At 37.3% G+C, this 21,751-nt stretch overlaps 1 protein-coding gene across 3 annotated transcripts in view; it reads left to right on the forward strand.

The window, feature by feature from the left end:
* Positions 1-13,857, forward strand: part of LOC124787881 (WAS/WASL-interacting protein family member 2-like) — an 82,860-nt gene extending 69,003 nt beyond the window's left edge. For all 3 annotated transcript variants that reach the window (XM_047254859.1, XM_047254860.1, XM_047254861.1), the window contains exons 8-9: positions 5,956-6,078; positions 10,245-13,857. In XM_047254859.1, the coding sequence (XP_047110815.1) occupies positions 5,956-6,059 (104 nt within the window). In that variant the 3' untranslated portion in view covers positions 6,060-6,078; positions 10,245-13,857. The remainder of the gene's footprint in view (positions 1-5,955; positions 6,079-10,244) is intronic.
* Positions 13,858-21,751: the final 7,894 nt, after the last annotated feature.

Consider the following 21,751-nt stretch of genomic DNA (forward strand, 5'->3'; position numbering starts at 1 on the left):
AGGATCCTTTCCTCTTTTGTAGTCATGGTCCACATCTTGGCACCATACATATCAACCAATCTTATAATTGTTTTGTAAATGAGGATTTTAGATTTTTGTGATAGAAAAGTGCTTCTAAGCATGGGTAGTGTGGCAAAGTAGCATGTTTCCCGTTGCTGTTGTAGCTTTCACCTTTGTGCTGATGTCATTTGCCTCTGTGATAGTCGATCCGAGTTACTTGGAAGTGTCTCTCACTTACAAACTCCTTGTTGGCTATACTGCGATTTGATGGGTTTCATTGGTTGGTTATTGCAATATATTTGGTCCTTGTACCTATCTCCAGTTATTGATAGACATAAGCCAGTACAGCAACGTTTCATGTGAGTAATGCCACATTGTCTGCGTAGGCTAGGTACTGTAGTAAGTGATTAAAAATGGTTCCTCCTCTATTTAACTCTGTTTGACTTACAACTTCTTCTACACAGAAGTTGAATAGCAGTGAGGAGATAGTGTCTCCCTGTCTCAGTCCCTTCCTCCCTTCCACTTCTCTGGAGATTTCACCCTGTATTTGTACTTTACACTTGGTTTCACCAAGGGTCATCTTAGTAAGTTTGATGAACTACTTAGGTATTCCAGCCTCTTCCATTACATTCCACAATGCCACTCTTGAGATGCTATCATAGGCTTGTTTAAAATCAATATAAAGCTTGTGTATGTTTAATCGATTTTCATAACATTTTTCAATTAGTATGTGCAGTGTGAATATTTGTTTAGTTGTTGATTGTTTCTTCTAAAGCCACTCTGATAGTCTCCAGTTCTCTCTTCCGCATATGGAGTAAGCCTCCTCGGTAGGATCTTATAGAACACTTTATATGTAGTATTAAGCAGGGAGATCTGTCAGTAATTCAGAAAGTTTAATTTATCTCCTTTTTTGTGTATGGGACATGTGATAGCTGTTTTCCATTCCATTGGCATGCTCTCCTCCTGCCGGATACTCAGTATTACTGCATGTATTGCTTTCCACAGTGTTTCAGGGGGTCTTAACACTGGATCTCACACTGTGCCAAATGCTGTTCAGAATTGAGAAAACATTTGAGTTCACAATATGTTTTGAGATCCTATGAAAAATTATTGTCAAATATATTGGATGGCAATTTCATGAGTGGCTTCTGCTACTCTTCCTGTAAACAAGTGTGACCTGTGTGTTCTTCCAACTATTGGGCACAGTTTTTTGATCAAGGGTAGATTATATTAAAAAGAGGGTCATTTAGAAGTTTGAAAGTCTTTTCTCTCATCTGTGTGAAATGTGAGACATTCTGAAAAGTGCATCCTTTAAATTATTATTTGTTCACAAAAGAAAATATGGAAAAACTTAAGCTGATGTAGGTAAGTAGTTTATGACAAATTAAGTTCTACATGGAAATAAATGCTGTCTCAGCAAATTTCAATTATGAAATCATCTTTAGTGGATATTAGCTGAATGACTCTCATCTTGAAGCAGCAGGATTAGGAAAATTGGTATATGTTTGGTGATAATGTCACTCCTCTTTGTCACTGCAGGGGAGGGGGGTGCTAGACCCATACAAAACATTAAACAGAATAAATTTGAAAATATGTACCATTTCTTCTTTTGTTGTTGTTGTCTTTCACATCGTACATCGCTACCTGTGTAAACTGTATTTATCAAACAATTCACCTTTCACTACTGTACATTGTATTTTAAGATCTATCTTATTACTTACAGGACATGCTCCTAAAAGAAAGGATATGAAATCTACCAAGGAAATTTTTTATAGCAAAAGGCAGGGTTGCATGGGTGCATGTGAGGCAAAATGGGGCTAATGATTAGTGAAGTTGTTGCTCAAGTGAAAATGTAAAATCAGAATTTGCAAATCTTCTGACAAGAAAACAATGAAGGGTGATTAAAAAAGGATTGATACCTATTAGTTTGGAGAATAGAGAAAAGAAGGCTCATAGTAATAGTAGTGAATAGGCAGGTAAATAGATAGCTAATTGTTTAAACCAAAACAAGGTAAGAAATCTTTGTGATAAAGTTGGTGAGAAACACCATCTTTAGAAGAGTGAAGGAAAAGTTGTAAGGAAATGGAGGCTGTCTGTGAAAGTTTAAAAAGAGAAGAGGAAGAGAAATAAGAAGAGGGAGACAAGGACAGCAGGGAGGAGGCAGAGGACGAGGAGTAGCATTAGTGGGGGACAAAGAGTATATGCAATAGTAGACAGTAAGTTCAGGATGGATCGATATTGTAGGTTAATTATATGATAATGGAAATACTTACATGGAGAGTTTTCTCCCTGTATTGAATCTTGGCTGATGTTTGAACAGAAATGTGTTTTTGAAGTTAAAATTTCCCTACATTGAATTCAAAACACTGGTCAGGCATGACGACTGGTGGCAGGCAGGTCTATGAAGTACAAGTTACAGTGGAATTGGTAATAAGTTTGGATGCATGCAGACAAAAAATATCATTAGATCCTATTTGATTGTTTAATGATTTCGTGGTGAGAGATGAAGAGCTGGAGTATGTTGTTTGGAGAAGATGTTGGTTAGAAGGATCTGATTTCAAGACATGAATTAATAAAAGTCACAGTGACAGAATGCCTCCACAATTCCTCAGTTACCAAGTTAATTATCCCTTGAAGTCTTAGCATGTGCTCTGCCAGCCTATCCTTTCTTTTAGTGAAATTGTTCCATAGCTGTAAAAGAGCCCAAAGTATCAGTGTAAGATCAAAGGAATGCCCACAAAGACGAAAAAATTCGAATCCTACTGATCAGCTGCTAAAGCATTTGCAACAAAGAGACAGAGTTTCAAGTATTACTGAAAAGGAGTGATGTTCATGTAATAGTGGGTACAGAAAACCGGTTAAAACTCGAGATGACAGCAGTGAGGTTTTGGCACAAATCCACTGAAATGGAAATGGAAACTGCATTGAGATTTTTGGATAAGAGTCATTGTCAAGTTTGGGCATAAACTTAAAATGTGGAACATCCAGGATGGAATAATGACAATCTTATTTTCATAATTTTGGGCATAAACTTGTAATTCGACCTTCCTATTGAAACCAGACTTGTCTCTCAGTGTAACCAAAAACTTCAGAGGAAACCTCAATTCACTAATAAGTAAATTCCCTACCCTTATTTTCACCCTCAGAGGAGAATTCAATCATTGAACAACCAGTTCATAAAATTACAGTTTTGTGACAGATCTGACAAAACGTACTGCAAAAAAATACTAAATACCTTCTCAGAATACTATCTACAACAGACAGTTTGGAAGCCCCCTCACGATGGAAATACATTTGATCTAATGACAAGAAATAGATCTGAGTTCTTTGAAGATCTCTACATTGAAACTGATATCAGTGAATGTGAAAAAATTATAGCAGCAGTTACTACCAAAATACAAAGGCCAACTAAAACAGTTAGAAAGAGATTTCTATTTTCAGCAAACTAGGTAAAAGGCGATAGTGCCATACGTCAGTAAGGAACTTGAAATATTCAGCTCTGGGTAGGAGTATTGCAGAACTATGTGTGAAGTACCTCGCACCACTGAAAATATGAATACAATAGATATTAGTGTTAGTGGTGTTGAGTTGAACAAAGCTCTAGGTTCCAGTAGAATTTCTGTCAGATTCTATATAGAATTAGCAGCTGAGTTGTCCCCTCTTTTGACAATAATATATTGTAGATGCTTCAAATAAAATACTGTGCCCAGTAGTTTGAAGAATGCTCAGAAGGGTAGCAGAAGTAATCCACAAAATTAAATTCCAGTTTCCTGATGTCCACCTGTTGTAGAATCTTATAACATATGTTGAGCCCAAACGTAATGGACTTTGAACAGCATGACCTCTTCCACGTCAACCAACATGGATTCTGAACACTTCAGTCATGCAAAATCTAAATTGGACTTCTTTCACATGATCTCCTGAAAACATAGATCAAAGCAATCAAGTGGATTCACCCTTTCTTGACTTCCAAACAGCATTTGATTCAGTTCCACACAGTGTGTGCTAACAAACATACAATCATATCGGGTATCAGACTATATTTGTGACTGGATTGAGGGTTTCTTGGCAGAGGACTCAGCACTCCATATTGGGTGGAGAGTCATCAACAGAAGTTCAGTCAACTTCAGGCGTCCCACTGGGAAGTTTATTGGGACCCTTGTTATTCATGTTGTATATTAATAACCTGGTAAATAATGTTAATAGTAAATTTGGACTTCTAACAGGTGATGCAATTATTCACAATGAAGTACTATCTGAAAGATGCTGCATAAATGTCTCGCTAGCTCTTGATAAAATTTTAGTGTGTTACAAATATTGGCAATAACCTTAAAATGTACAGAAATGTAAAATTTTGCACGTCATAAAACACAGGAAGCTGTACATTATGACTACAGTATTAATGAATCACAATCAAAATCTTTCAACTCATACAAAAACCAGGTGTAAAAATTTGTGGGATTTAAATGGAATGATCACATAGACTAATTTGCAGGTAAATCAGGGGGCAGACTTCAGTTCATTGGTAAGACACTAGGAAAATTTAATCATTTTACAAAGTAAATTGCTTACAAAACATGAATGCAATCCATACTACAGTGTTGCTCAGATATGTGGTGCCCATAACAAAAAGGAATAACAGAGAATATTAATTGTATACAAATAATGGGTGATGCAATGAGACCTGAACTGGCAGACACCTATAATAAATGCAATATATCCCAAGCAACTTACTTACAAATTTTCGAGAATCAGCTTTGAGTGAGGAATTTAGGAATACATGTATTACAAACAGGTATATATTGCTCCCATTGGGCTTTGTCAACTTTTTTTCCCTGTAGTATTCTTGTGTGGCACTACATAACAGAAATTTCTTTTCTCATCTTGTCTGTCGACCATCCACCTTTCAGTTCCGTGTGGTACTATAATCCAGACAGATACTTTCAGAAAAGTCTTACTGAGACAGAATTTATGTTGGATATCAACATATTTGTTGCTATCTGCATTTTTATCATATTTATTTCTGCCATTGTCAGTTATTTTCCTGCCCGAGTAGTAATCTCATCTACTTGTATTGTCTCAATTCCTAATCAATTTTCTTCAGCAATACCTGGTTTAATTAGCTACATTGTATTACTGTTGTTTTACTTCAGTTGATGTTCATAATATGATTTAGTTTCAAGACAGTATCCAGTTTGCTCAAATGATTTTGCAGGTTCTTTGCTGTATCTTACAAAATTACTATGTCATTCCAGGCCTTAAGGTCTTTCGTGAACTTGAATTCTTTTTCAAATGTCTCCCTTGATTTCCTGTACTGCTTGCTTAAAGTACAGATTGAATATAACAGAGAATAGGCTACAATTATGTTTCACTCACATCCCAAGTCAGTTTGAACAAAATGGATGTACAAAATTGTCGAGACTTTCGTGACTTTGTTGATGTATTGCCTGTTGAGTTCTGTTCTGGGTTCTTCAGCTGATATTTTGCTGGCACATGTGGCTGGAATTTTAGGATGAACCTTTGACAATCCCAGCCACTCGTGCTGGCAAAACGTCAGGAAAATTGTGAAACAAACATCAGCCGAAGTACCTGATACAGAAGCCAACAGGAAATACATGAGAAAGGGGTGTTTTCCTCAGAGAAGCAAAAAACTACGTAGGAAGATTCTCCTGCAAACTAAGTGGGAAATTTTCCTTGGGGGAATGAACTATTACTTCTATAGGTCATTATTCCTTTGTGTTCATGAATTTTTTGACAGTATTTTCATGATAAGTCAAGATTTGTACTTTAGATACTTTTATATTCTAAAAATGTCTGTAAAGCATTCACAGCATTGTAGTCAATAGTTTGTCTCTTGTTTCCTTTTTTCTATTTCTTTTCTTATTTTTACACCTACTTTTTGTGTGTTGCATGTGTGTTTTAACACTAATTAATGTGTCATTTTTGTCATTCCAGTGTTGAAGCAGCAAGCTTCGTTTTCAGCAAAGCAGCAAGCACCACTACCACCCATGTTGCAGATTGGCAATAAAATGTGGGCAAATGATAGTTCCACATGTTAATCTTGACTAGAAGTAACAGGTCTGTAGTAAAACTATACTTCAATGATACTCAGAAAAATACAGGCTGACTGTTCAGTGGAGCAAATTGTTTTAGTAGACACTTGATTCATTTCTATGAATCTACTTTTGATTAGCACTTCACAAAGATCTAAAGTGTCTCTATCCTATTCTTTGTTGTAGCTGCTGTTTTTTGAGATGAAGGCATTTCAAAGAGAGGAGCAGATTTCATGCTTTTTTTAGTAGTTAGAACTGTGTTGTAGACATACACTTCACATGCTGATACTTACATTTGAATGTTTCCTTAGATTGGTTAGAAAGGCAAGAAGAATTGCCAACAAGTGAGAAGATTTCATGTGCCATATGTTCCAAAACTGAGTGTGCCATTTAAGTGCTTTATGGGATTTATTGCTGTTCTAACAAAAATCATCCCCATTGCATATAAATGTGTGAAGGCACAAAATATTCTGTTTAATAAGGTTGAAATAGCACTGGCAATTTGCATGTGTCAAATGAAAACTTCAATCAAGTATGAGAAGCATTTACTGGTTGTTTTGCCAAATCTGGCCAGATTCAAATAACCTTCTGTTTGTTTACACTTAAAAGATCAGCAGTACTTCACTGAAACCATTCCTAGATGATGATTCAGCATGGCCGGTGATGTCCTAGCTCACTAGATTATACCCCAATCAGTTTCTGTGTATGGAGTTATGCAAAAGGTGTTCATAGATTTCAAGCCAGCTTCACTGACAGAAATGGTGTGTCTTACACTGAAGCACCAGACAAACAGCTGTAGGCATGCTTATTTAAATACAGAGATATGTAAACAGGCTGCTACAATGACAGGCTATTAAGATTTAAGAGAGTTTGAAAGTGGTGTTACAGTTAGTGCATGAGCAATGGGACTGTATCTCCAAGGTAGCGATGAAGTGGGGATTTTCCCATACGACCATTTCATGAGTTTACCGTGAATATCAGGAATCCACTAAAACATCAAATTTCCTACATCGCTGCAGCCAGTAGAAGATCCTGCAAGAACGAGACCAACGAAGACTGAAGAGAATCCTTCAGCGTGACAGAAGCACAACCCTTCCACACTTTGCTGCAGATTTCAGTGCTGAGTCATCAACAAGTGTCAGCGTGCGAACCATTCAGCGAAACATCATCGATATGGATTTTTGGAGCTGAAGGCCCATACATGCACCCTGGGATGACTGCACGACACAAAGATTTACGTCTCGCCTGGGCCTATCAACACCGACATTGGACTTTTGATGACTGGAAACATGTTGCCCGGACGGATAAGTGCCATTCCAAATTGTATCGAGCAGATGGATGTGCACGGTATGGAGACAACCTCATGAACCCATGGACCCTGCATGTCAGCAGGGGACTGTTCAAGATGGTGGAGGCTCTGTAACGGTGTGAGGCTTGTGCAGTTGGAGTGATGACCCCTGATATGACTCTGACATGTGACACAATTATGTCAGATCACCTGCATCCATTCATGTCCATTGTGCAATCCAACAGACTTGGGCAATTCCAGGAGGACAGTTCAACACCCCAAACGTACAGAATTGCTTTAGAGTGGCTCCAGGAACACTCTTCTGAGTTTAAACACTACCACTGGTCATCATACTCTCATGGCATGAGCGTTATTTAGCATATCTGGGATGCCTTGCAACTTGTTGTTCAGAAGAGATCTCCACCAGGATGTTAGGCAGGTGTACGAGTTTCTTTGGCTCTTTAGTGTATAAGAACTATTCTGACCTGCATGACCTACAGCCATTTTGCAGGTGTATGACAGAGTATACAATAAACAAATAAGGACAAAAATTTAGCTGTTCTGTCAGTGACAAGTAATTAATATCCTTATTGTGTATACATTGACTGCAGTAAATTAAAAAAGTCTGCCCTTTCATTTTGGAAGACCTCATATGTATTTATTTGGAAGAAGAGAAGATAATAAATAACAGTGTATCGTGATGGCAAAGTGAGATCATCTCAGCCTGGCACAGATGCAACATCAATATCAAGGAAATATTGTTTTTGTTATTTGTTGTATAATGTCATTAGTTAAGTGTCAGCTTGATTGGCAGAGCAGCTTTGTTTATAAGGCTATTTGTAGTAGTCATTTTGGGTGTGTTCCATCCAAATAAACTAGAGTAATTTGCTGTTGTAATAATATGTTTCGGATAAATCAAATGGAAATTCTTCCAAAATTGAAGATGATTTATGAAAAGTTTGGTCCTTCATTTTAAAAAATTAAGAAGTGGCGGACTGAATTCAAATGTAGTCTTACTTCTCTCAAAGATGATGCACGTGAAGAGCATCCCAATCTGCAGTCAGCTAAGAAAACGCTGAGCTGTACAGTGTGGTATTGGGTGTAAAAATAGCTTGCATAACAGACTTGTCAGAGGGAAGAGTACTAGTACATTTTTAACTACCGGTAGAGGAAAACTCTAAGGGTGTTGCATTTGTTGAATATTAACAAAAAATAAATAAATAAATTTCTCAGCAATATTAGCCTTGTATAACTAACGCAACCTATCTGATTTTCTGCATCAGTTTGTTGGATGCTCAGTGCAAAGAAAGGTGTCGCCGATTTCAGCTTCCAGTACAGTTACATCCATTATTTTGTGGGGTGGAATGGTATTCTCTTATTGATTACTTTGCATTTGCCCTGTAAGTAGGAAAACCAAGGTATTTTTAAGTTCAATTATTGGGACATAGACATACTCCACAGATTTGACACCCTCTGACTTCCACCAATTCACACCCTAAAGTAATTGGTAACTGGAAAACATTTTGAATTCAGTCAAGACGTAATGGCTGCCATACATGGATACTTTGAGCATACTTCTCAGAATCATACTTTACAAATGGTATCTACATCTACATAAATATTCCGCAAGCCACTCTATGCTGCATGGCGGAGGGTTCCCAGTACAGCCCTTCCTGTTTCACTAGCTAATAGAGCAACAGAGAAAGAACTGTCTGTATTCCTCTGTATGAGCCCTAATTTCTCATATCTTATCTTTGTGGTCCTTGTGCGCAATGTATGTTGGCAGCAGTAGAATCTTTCCACAGTCAGCTTCAAATGCTGGTTCTCTAAATTTTCTCAATAGTGTTTCACGAAAAGAGCAGCGCCTTCCCTCGAGGAATTTCCATTTGAGTTCCCGAAGCATCTCCATAACACTTACATGTTGTTCGAACCTACCAGTAACAAATCTAGCAGCCTGCCTCTGAATTGCTATGGTGTCTTCCTCCAATCCAATGACTGGCAAAACAGTGGACGTAGCATCCTAGCAAGAGTGCATTCATAAGAAAATTCTTTTTTTACTTAGAAAAGTAGGCTTTTATTGCAAGCACAAGTTTTTCTGACCATTTAGTGACGTAAGTGACCATAAATGGTTGAACATGGGTACATAATGTATTCTGCAAATGGAACATGGAATGAAAAAGTTATGTAATACATACATAGTGAAGAACAGTATCCTTGTGCTATAAACTTTTATTCCATAATATATTAATGATAGATCATAGAAGTCATGGTTTGGTGAGATTTATGAAGCACTTTTTTGAGGCTGTGATAGAAATCAGTTTGTTACTTAAGTGACTTGTGATATTACAGAAGTAAAACTCTGATAGGTTAAAGATTGATTCACACATCATGGAACAGAAAGGAACGTTAAAACATTGCTAGTGTGTTTCTAATGGCAGCATTTACACAGACAGTTAACAAGACAGAATGAAACGTCATTGTCAAGAATTGTATGTAAGAAAGTGCTGATGTTGACAAGCGACAGACAGCAATGTGTATTAACATTGGAAGTTAACATAATCTTGCCGCACATTGTGAATGTACACAATGATATTGGATATTTTCTTGAGAGAGTTTTCTCACAAAAGAGAACAAATACGTGAGAGCAAAAATATGTTCATGATTGATACTATCTGTACAAAAGAGAAAACTTGCACAATTCATAAATAAGAACTTAATACATTAAAGAGTTTTCATTAAAAATGCCTTTTTGAATAACAAAATACTCGGCTTTAGTGAATGTGAAAAATACAGGGTCTTTAAAATAATAATAATAATAATATTTCACTACTGCTCTTCCTTCCCCTTCATCCTCTTCCAGTCCATTCTCAAATCTGTTTTAACTATTACTTTTCTCTTTCCAGTATTGAATGAGGCAGCAGCATCATGGTCTCTTTCAGAAGGGATTCTTTGGAAGTGCTGTTTGCTGCTTTCCTTTTTCTAAAAGTCAGAAGCTGGTGTGATTATACTTCCATGGTGCTTTAATCCCAGGAGACTGCAAACTTTGAAGAATGTTATAATTATGTTTTGTGTTTTTTCTGGCTGTGGTTAAACTGCATTCGTTATTAATGCCATTGAGAGCAAGCACAAAAGTATGTTTAAATGTGACCTCATTTTGGCTCATCCTGTATAGTGGCTATGTGTTAACTGAAAGACTGACTGTTGTTTCTCTCTGTATCAAAGTATATATACATATATATAAATAGCAAAGCAGTTGTTCACTGTTTAGTGCTTTGGTTTAATACGTAGTGAGAATATAGCAGTTTGCTGTTTATTAAATTGAAACTCTATATTTTAAAATGACAGATGACTATACGTGATTCTTATTAGAACAGCATTGTCGTCGTCTACTCAAAAATGCTGAACAAGTTTTGGAAAAAAGAGTTTGGATTAACTTTTAATTGTGTACTTTACTATTAGTTAACAGTAATTGCTGTTTTTCAAAAGAAGAAATGTTGAAGTATACTTTATAGTATTGTTGTATTTAATTGTTTATTAACTTATTTTTTTTTTTCAAGTGTAAAATATGTTTGTGCCTTTTGGTCCACATATTTACCTGCAATCTGCTGCAGTTTAAGCAGCCAGCTGTGGTGTACAGTGCTTTAAAGTTGTTGAAGTTGGTCTGATATCTCTTTCAAAATGTATTAATTTTTTTAGTTCACTTGAACTGTATAATCTGATAAAGCCACTATATTTGCATATAAATTGCCCACTAGAGTATTTGAAAAATTACTAATTCTTTTAAGAAACAAATAAATATTCTGTGCTTATGTTACAGATTGCACATCTTTGAGGCTATGCAGTGTTATATATGTTGAAATTAATAAAAGCAGTATAGGTGAATGTCATCATATGTAGTTCCACCAGTAAAACATGTGCATACTTCAGTATGTGATATTTTACAGAGAAAGTTGGTGATTACAAATTAATATGTGTTACACCTGGTATTCTTATGACACAAACACTCTGAAGTTTCGCTGTATTTTATAAGATTGACAAAACTGGCCTGCATTTTGGTCACATGCGCATGCTGCATTGAAGTTTCAGGCACAGCCTTCACTGACAAATAATTCTTGTCAATAAAATGAGTAGTAATTTGCATTCAAAGTGAAACTGAAAAAGAAGAGGGTGGGGGTGGGTTGAAAATGCATTATAATAACTTCCAAGTTAGTGAAATCAGTACATGTTCTGAAAAAAATCAATAAAAATTTTCTTGCAATTTTCTAGTCATATTCTACTGTCAGTTGATAACAGCATTTTGAATTTGTCAGTTGCCTAACAAAAACTTTTTGGGGGTGTTTTTTGTATGGGATACTGTTTAACAGAGAGAAAGACAGGTGTGAAGATGCTAGTGGGTAAAAAATGTAATGATTGTATGGTGGTGTTGGCCAGGAGATCCAGGCTGGAATTGCTTGGCCACCTGGTGCGCTAATGGGTTGAATGTAAAATCTTTACATCACATGCGTTGAAGTCTTGTGTATCTGACTGGGCAATTCATGTCCATAGGATGGAGAAAAAAATGGTGGGAAATTTGTCTAAAGTTCTTTTTTACAATTTTTATTCATTGCAGATAATATTATTTATAGATTGTTGCCTAAATGGAGAGCTTTCTCTTCTCATCTTGTGAAAGTAATATCATCTCTCTCTCTCTCTCTCTCTCTCTCTCTCTCTCTGTCTCACACACACACACACACACACACACACACACACACACACACAGAATTAACCCACTAATTATAGTGTAAAGTCTCATGAGGAGTTTGGTGACAAGAGCAGTCAAAGTGGGCCTGAAGAGAAGAAAAAATAAGATGCTACAAGAGTGAGAATATCTATTGAAATAATGATTGTTTCCAAAACAGTATTGATAACATACAAGTACTATCAGTTTTTTTTGCTGCCGTCTTTGTTGAATTATCTGTTCCTCTTGAGATTGTTTGGATAGTTCCTCTGTCTTTTCAGAACTTTGTTTATGGCAGATGATAAACTATGTACCAAATGTGTTATTTTATTATTGACAGCACTTCCATTTGATATTTTTAAGGGATGGTGGATTATAAGATGGTTTGCTTTGGTGATGGCTTGTTTCCTTTGTAGTATTCCTTTTTGTATTTGTGTTGCAGTTTTTGAGTTTACTTCCCTTGCACAACTGTGAATTACCGTAACTGTACTGTTTCATTCATATCTTGTAACAGTGAACTATGCATTAATTATTTGGTGTCAGAAATAATTATTTGCTGTCACTAAATTTATCTGAGCAGTTTCATGTATGATGTTCCCTTACAGTTTAACAATTTCAAGCAATTTAAGAAAAGCACAAAGAAACAGAACTGAAATTGTTTTTCAGAGACCATCTCTCAGACATATATTGTAAATGGATAGAACAGAGTGCAAAAACTTTGGCAGCTGAAGATAACGTGTGGGTCACAGGAAAAAGTAGTTTGTTCCAGCAACCAATTAGCTCCCCCTAATCAAAGTGCAGCTTGCTCCTGATGTTCAGTATTTGTTAAGGCTCTCCATCCCCTCCCTAAATTTACACATTCCTTATGTCATGTTTTAACTATAATGAATGTTGCTTTAGCCTCACAATTACAATGTCACCAATATTGTCGAAACTACTATTACCTTTTGATATTCTTTGCAGTAGCAATTGAGTACCTAAATCAAGTTGAATAATTTAGTATCATTCTCAGCTTAGCCTCTGACCAGTTGTGGAATTGGTTCAACCTTAACAATGAACAATGCACTTCACACTATTATTAATAGTGAATTGTTTGGATTTCCTTTTTCCGAACTTATTTTCCCTTTGTCTCCTTTGCGTAACAAAATTTTGCACTCCACTTGTTGGTAGACATCAGATGAAGATATGTCCTATTTTGGTCATTGTATTTGCTGTAGTATCTGCAGCTGTAACTTCCTATAATGAGGACAAGGAAGGTAAAAATTACTTGCAACACATATTTGAATAACTGCAGTATTGTGATATATTTTCTAGTGTCATCAGACTTGTATAGGACATCAGCACATCATATATTCATTCAGTTTTAAATTAAAATGTAAAATACCATTGAGGAAAGAAACCAAGTCCAAAGTAGTGACTGGATATCTGGCCTTATAAAAAAGTTGAGGAATAATGTGGACCATTAGGAACACAGAAATTTATTTTCTGAATTACCAACTTGTATGGATTTCAATAGAAATAATTGCATAACGCACTTTGTATCTTCCAGCTACTGTTGTCCTGTAAGTTATTAATGTAATGACAACCAGGCTGTCACTGTTAACCTAGTCACTATATTTTGGCAGTGACTAATTTTAATGGAAGGATATTAGACCTTATGTTAATAACCCAATCCCAGTGCCTAAAGTGCACAGAACTATGTATTATAAAAGTCTTGTAAATAATTGTATAAAGAAAACAGAAATGCAAATGCAACTTATTGTATGTGTTTAAAAATAAAATTATTTTTATCCTCTAAACACTGTAATGATTGAACTGCATGCCCTCTTTATTTCATAAAATTATAACATTTCCAATAGAAGCTCTACAAGTCTTCTTTAACCAAACTGTTTTATATAACAGAATAATGAATTCAAATAGGAAAACATCAGGACAACTTTCTTGATGATGATGATGATGGATTGATTTGTGGGGTGCTCAACTGCACAGTCAGTAGTGCCCATACAAACTCCCAATTTTTACCAGTCAATTTTCTTTTCACAACCCAATCTAGTGACTCTCACAGATGATGATGATGATGATGATGATGATGATGATGATAACAACACAAACACCCAGTTCCCTGGCAGAGAAAATCCCCAATGTGGGATCCTGTGATCTCATCTTTGTTATCTATCATATTTGTATATCAACAAGTATATGCATCGGGAGTTGAAGTGGCCAATAAATATAATCAGACATCTGCAAAAAGATAACACACAAGTTTGTTTAGGCTGCATACACTTAATAACAGAGATATGTACAACTTTGAGTGCTGTATATTGTTCTGTGTTGCTGAGTATATGCAAAGAAAGTTCTTGATTGTAACAAATAGTCTTGAATGTTGATACTTATATACATCACTGAATATCAGTAATGTTCAATAGTATCATGCTGTACTGATATAATGTCATCTTTCCAGTCCTCTATACTAATGTTGAGAAGTCTATTGATGCACTTAGGGGCGAAATTCAGAGTGCTGCTACATAAAAAGATGTGATGGCCAATTGGAGCCGCACATTTTGAGGTCATGCGATTTTAACATCCTCTGGTGACTGGTATGTGTGAAACCAGCACTCGGAGAATGGCGTGCGCAGGAAGAGCAAGTGCTAGCACATTGGCGATGGGTTCAAAAGTGTCATCTCCCATGTAGCAATGAGCAACTTGGGGGGGGGGGGGGGGGGTGCAGTCGACGAAGATGCCTGCGACACTAACATTGTGATAATCACTATGTGGAGAAAGATATGCGACTGAAACGAATAGTATAGATATATTAGAGCCTCTACTTGCTTGGGGTTGGTGAGGGCCTGTATGTTCCGTGGGAGTCTCCAAGTCAACAAATGCACGATTATTGTCTTAAACTTGGTATCTAAGGATTTACATTTATAGAACCACTGACATGCCTGATTTACTCACTACAGTAGCTGCTGGAAGATTGTGAGAAAAGTTTCCGATCAATAATGTCCTTAACATTTTTAATGGGCAACATGTCAGGTTAATGTGTGGCCCATGAAACCATGATATGTGTTGTTCTTCAAAGAAGACTTACACTTTATCCACCCATTATTAGAGGACTCATTGACCCAGGAATCATACAAAAGCATATCATTATGGCAATCAGCACACTGTAATGGCAGTCATGTACAGAGTTGAGGAAGCTGTCATCACAGCATTTGTCCACCTCCATAGCTGGGTGTCAGTGCAGCTAATTGCCCTGCAGAGGACACAGATGTGGGAATTGATATGGGGTGCACTTAGCCTCATTAGGCCAGCTGAGGAGCTACTTGACCAATTAGTAACAGTCCCAAAGTCAAGAAACCCAACGACAGTGGGACAGTGATCTGCTGACCACATGCCCTTCCGTACCGCCATGATTTTCAACACACAGTCACCATTAGCACGTCTGAAAATATCTGCACACTTACTCGCTGCGCCATACTCTGACATGCACCAACACACCTCTATGAAAGTGGACTGCTGCCAGCGCCACTGTGTGACAACCTCAGGTCAAATGCACCGCATGGTCGTACCCTGAGGTGATTTAAACCTTCAGACCACCCAACAGAGTGTTGTTTCACGATGTATCAGTGTTATCCTTAATTTATGAGCATGAGTGTATATCAATAGATCCTGGTGGACAAGAACAGAAGAGCTATGTTACAAGCATTAAAATAAGAGTGGTGGTGTAAAAAATCTGAACGTACGTCATTTTTAATTTTTCTGCCGCTCCTCAGATTACATTGTGGCATAATATGAAATATATTTTTGGCACATTCAACTGATGGCTGTATGAATTAATACATTTTGTTTGTCTTTGCAGATAAAACTTACCAGTACCTACACAACTGACTCCTTACTGCATACTGACATCCACTATCACTGGACTACAGGATACATGGTGGTGCAATTCAACAGTTTCAATTTTCTGTCTTTAAACATTTTAAATTATGATTTTTGGTATGTATAGGTACAAAAGACCTTTATTGGTTGCCAAATTTTTAATTTGTTCTTTGCCTAGGACATGTCAGCATTATAATATGTAGATTTATGTTTACCAGCAATTTACAACGAGCACATTTCAAATAAATTTTCTGCTCCCCTTACTGGAGTATAACCGTTGCCTGCTATTGGCATGGTTAAGCACATGCATGTCATATGATCTACACTGTGTGTGCACTTTGTGAGTTCATTGGTATGACAGCTACATAGGCTGTCCAAAATTGTGATATTTCATTTTTTATCACGAAGGTTGCTGGGAAAGTGTACATCACATTGCTTCAAAGTGGTGTGCCGCGGCATGTGCATACTTGAATTATCGATGCTGCGATGAATAGGCCCATCATTTATGGGCCAGGGTATTGGTTCCCCATCAGAATTCACATATTCCAGTGATTGAACCCAACTCATGCATTCAACATCATGTCGACAGTTGATCAAGGTCAAAGTAAATTTGCAATGTTTTCTACTTTATTTGGAAGCCTCCTGTTTGTAAAATATCTTTTATCCCACAACTCTACTGAGGGCTGAAATGTCTTGCTTTTGGTAAGCACTTGCATATGTCTATCACTACGACACATGGATAAACTAAGTTTGCTGTGTTTGTTAAGCATTCATATAACTTCACAGTTCCTTTTTGAGATGTGATCTTCCAACATAGTCATGCTCCAACAATGAAATACATACAAATGAATTTTACAATGCATCATTATTGTCGTAAACTAGGTATCTAAGGATTTACGTTTATGAAACCACTAACATGCTGGGTTTACTCGCTACTTATTCTCATTCAGTGATCATATTGGTGTCAGTTACATTTCTTGCCATAAGGGCACCACTCGAAAATATTACTACTGTTGTTGTTGTGGTCTTCAGTCCCGAGACTGGTTTGATGCAGCTCTCCATGCTACTCTATCCTGTGCAAGCTTCTTCATCTCCCAGTACCTATTGCAACCTACATCCTTCTGAATCTGCTTAGTATATCCATCTCTTGGTCTCCCCCTACGATTTTTACCCTCCACGCTGCCCTCCAATACTAAATTGGTGATCCCTTGATGCCTCAGAACATGTCCTACCAACCGGTCCCTTCTTCTTGTCAAGTTGTGCCACAAACTTCTCTTCTCCCCAATCCTATTCAATACTTGCTCATTAGTTATGTGATCTACCCATCTAATCTTCAGCATTCTTCTGTAGCACCACATTTCAAAAGCTTCTATTCTCTTCCTGTCCAAACTATTAACCGTCCATGTTTCACTTCCATACATGGCTTCACTCCATACAAATACTTTCAGAAATGACTTCCTGACATTTAAATCTATACTCGATGTTAACAAATTTCTCTTCTTCACAAACGCTTTCCTTGCCATTGCCAGTCTACATTTTATATTCTCTCTACTTGGACCATCATCAGTTATTTTGCTCCCCAAATAGCATAACTCCTTTACTACTTTAAGTGTCTCATTTCCTAATCTAATACCCTCAACATCACCCGACTTAATTAGACTACATTCCATTACCCTCGTTTTGCTTTTGTTGATGTTCATCTTATATCCTCCCTTCAAGACACCATCCATTCCGTTCAACTGCTCTTCCAAGTCCTTTGCTGTCTCTGACAGAATTACAATGTCATCGGCGAACCTCAAAGTTTTTATTTCTTCTCCATGGATTTTAATACCTACTCCGACTTTTTCTTTTGTTTCCTTTACTGCTTGCTCAATATACAGATTGAATAACATCGGGGAGAGGCTACAACCCTGTCTTACTCCCTTCCCAACCACTGCTTCCCTTTCATGTCCCTCGACTCTTATAACTGACATCTGGTTTCTGTACAAATTGTAAATAGCCTTTCGCTCCCTGTAGTTTACCCCTGCCACCTTTAGAATTTGAAAGAGAGTATTCCAGTCAACATTGTCAAAAGCTTTCTCTAAGTCTACAAATGCTAGAAATGTAGGTTTGCCTTTCCTTAATCTTTCTTCTAAGATAAGTCGTAAGGTCAGTATTGCCTCACGTGTTCCAGTATTTCTACGGAAGCCAAACTGGTCTTCCCCGAGGTCGGCTTCTACTAGTTTTTCCATTCGTCTGTAAAGAATTCGTGTTAGTATTTTGCAGCTGTGGCTTATTAAACTGATTGTTCGGTAATTTTCACATCTGTCAACACCTGCTTTCTTTGGGATTGGAATTATTATATTCTTCTTGAAGTCTGAGGGTATTTCACCTGTTTCATACATGTTGCTCACCAGATGGTAGAGTTTTGTCAGGACTGGCTCTCCCAAGGCCGTCAGTAGTTCCAATGGAATGTTGTCTACTCCGGGGGCCTCGTTTCGACTCAGATCTTTCAGTGCTCTGTCAAACTCTTCACGCAGTATCGTATCTCCCATTTCATCTTCATCTACATCCTCTTCCATTTCCATAATATTGTCCTCAAGTACATCACCCTTGTATAGACCCTCTATATACTCCTTCCACCTTTCTGCTCTCCCTTCTTTGCTTAGAACTGGGTTTCCATCTGAGCTCTTGATGTTCATACAAGTGTTTCTCTTATTACTACTATATATTCTTTTATACCTTCATCGTCCGGGGACTGATGACCTGAGATGTTAAGTCCCATAGTGCCACCACGTTGCGTAAACCAAGGTCAGCGTTGCCACGTGGGGTCAAAGGTCAACTGATAAGAACTTTAACATGAACATGCTGTTGCCTCCTTGAGCCCCCGGTTCTAGATGTTCCCTTGTCCGGTTCTCAGCTACGCTACAGATCACTTTATTTATGAAAATACAAAGTACAGTCACCAACAAATTTTACATATTCACATACTCCTTTGCCTTTAACCCAAATGAATACAGACTCATTTACAGATAGTTTTCTCTTATTACGCGTATACAAAGACAATGGAGAAGGGGACATATACACAGATTTACTGAAGTCTTTATTAGCAAGTTCTCCAATTTGATAGGTACGGTAGGCTATAATGTCTCTGTCTACAAAACTTTCAAGGCCACCAACAGGCGGTACTCCAGTACCACCTCGTACAATGGCTACAGTCAACCAACCATTACCATGAGTAAAGGTATCGTTAATGTCAATGCTAAAATTAAGTCTACATCCACAGAAAACACATGGTCCATCGACAAGTGCAGTAGCAGCAGTATTCTTCACTGTATTCTTCTTCTTGTCTGCAGCAGATGTAGAGAATTCAATGTTCTCAATTGTTTTGTAAATTGTCTGCTTCGAACGGCGACGTATCCTCCTGTAAGGCATCGTGGCGGCGTTCAATGCAGTTGCGTGTGCGTCAGCAGCAGCGCGAATGAGCCGCTGCGCGGCGATCGCTCGTTTATGTGTCTGCTTGTGCCGGTATATGTGTGGATGGATATGTGTGTGTGTGTGCGAGTGTATACCCGTCCTTTTTTCCCCCTAAGGTAAGTCTTTCCGCTTCCGGGATTGGAATGACTCCTTACCCTCTCCCTTAAAACCCACATCCTTTCGTCTTCCCTCTCCTTCCCTCTTTCCTGACGAAGCAACCGTTGGTTGCGAAAACTAGAATTTTGTGTGTATGTTTGTGTTTCTTTGTGTGTCTATCGACGTGCCAGTGCTTTCGTTTGGTAAGTCACATCATCTTTGTTTTTAGATGTAATATAGTGTGTGGTATTCTTTCATATACTTTTTTTTTTTATTTTGTCCACTGTAAATATTCCCGAGATTAATTCTTCTCTCCTTTTAATTTTAGCTTTGTAGTGTAGACTCTTCATTTCTATCATAGTTAACTCATATTGTAAAGTTCCTAAAATACAATTTGGTTGGCTGTTAGTTGCTAAGCTGCTTCAGTCTTCTGGCTGTCCAATGCATTGGACTACACTGCGCTGTGCACATGTGCAGCGGCTGTTGACTTGTAAGCTAGCCCCACTGTGTGTGCGTAGTGTCTCCCTCTCTGCACTGCATCACATGTTTTGTGTCTCAGGCACATTACTCCAGAGTGTTTAGAGAATGTTCAGATTATTAAAATAAATCTTGCATTCGGCGATAGAAGTGTTTTCAGAGCCTTTTTATGGCTCATGGACATTTAATCATAATCTTAGATAACTAAAACTAATATTTTTTCAATTACCAAACATTAAATAAGTATATGAAAATCTTTCAAATACTAAGCATAAAATTGTGATATACAGGTTAAAATGAACTTTCACCCTTTTTTTTAATCCTATGCTAACTTTTCCTAGTGCACAAATTCCCACAAATCCTTATGTGGATAGAGCCTTTGTCCTTTCCACAGTTCATGTATAAGTTTCTGGATGTAGGATTTTAGATATGACAAACTTATATACAGAAGTTGCCATTTGTAGTTTAACTTCCCATACTTTGTAGATATTGGGTGTGGTCTTAGTTAGGAGTACCTGTTGTCCCACATGGAACTCAACATTGCTTCCTAATCTCTTATAATATGACCTCTTCCTTTGTTCTGCCTTTTCCTCAAGATTGAGCAACACCTAGCATATTTTATCCTCAAGTGGCATCTCTTTCCTAAGAATTTTAGGTGGTGGTTTTTCCCTGACATCTACCTGTCTTCTTCCAAACATTAATTCATGCGGTGTAAATCCAGTAGAGATATGTGGAACACTGTTGATGATTTGTTGGAATGGTGTAATATACTCAGTCCATTTTGTGTGTTTTTTATGGGTATAGGTGTGGATGATTCTATTGTATTCTTTAAATATTCTCTCTAGTTGTCTTGCCTGTGGGTGGAGTTGAAACACTAGTATGTTTTTAATTCTGTTAGTGTTAATGAATTCTTTCCGTTGGTTACCTACAAAATATGATGCATTATCAGTTATTAGTATTTCTGGCTTTCCTACGCTCAAGAGATTCTTCTGTGATTCTTCTAATAATGTTACTTGCAATCACCGACTGCACAGCATACAGCTTGACATATTTTGAAAAAATGTCAAACAAAGCAACAATATATTTTATGCCTCCTTTCCTGTGTGGATAGTGTGTAGCTCAGTTAATATGGGCTTGTTTGAATGTTTTGTCTTTTGGTATACAATATACTTTTGTATCAACCGAAGGACCTTCCTTTGCAGATTAGAGCAGTAACAGTAGGTATTTATCTTCCTAGAGCACTTGGAAACACCATAGTGACCCCAAACATTCTGAGTGTGTAATATAAAATTGTTCACATAGTCATGGCAGACAAACATTCCACTGGCTTTGATTTGGGTAGTGTCAGTGAAGCAATACTCCCATGTAAATGGTAAAAAATTTCTTTACAATATCATTGCCATTTTGTAATTGTTTCGATCTTACCTTTCACCATCTCAGATCTGCTTATTGCAGCTGTTCCATATTCTTACACATCTTAATGTATTATGGCTGTTGTGACTTATCTTGCATTAAAAAAAAAAACTAATTTCTGAATTACGTTCCATAAATTCTAGGAATTTGTCAAGTCCCTGAGATAGCCTTGACGAGGCATCTGCAGTTACATTTTGTCTGCCCTCAGTATATACAATCTCGAAGTAGAACTCTTTCTAATATGAGCACCACCTGGCTATTCTCCAGTGTAACAGTTTGCGAGTTACAAGGAAGGATACAATAAACTATAGCGTGTCCACCCCACAGACAGTATTCAAACTTTTTAAATGTCCTTATTACCGGAAGAGCCTT

The sequence above is a fragment of the Schistocerca piceifrons genome, chromosome 3 (assembly GCF_021461385.2).
Source record: "Schistocerca piceifrons isolate TAMUIC-IGC-003096 chromosome 3, iqSchPice1.1, whole genome shotgun sequence".
In the NCBI taxonomy this organism is placed as follows: Eukaryota; Metazoa; Arthropoda; class Insecta; order Orthoptera; family Acrididae; genus Schistocerca; species Schistocerca piceifrons.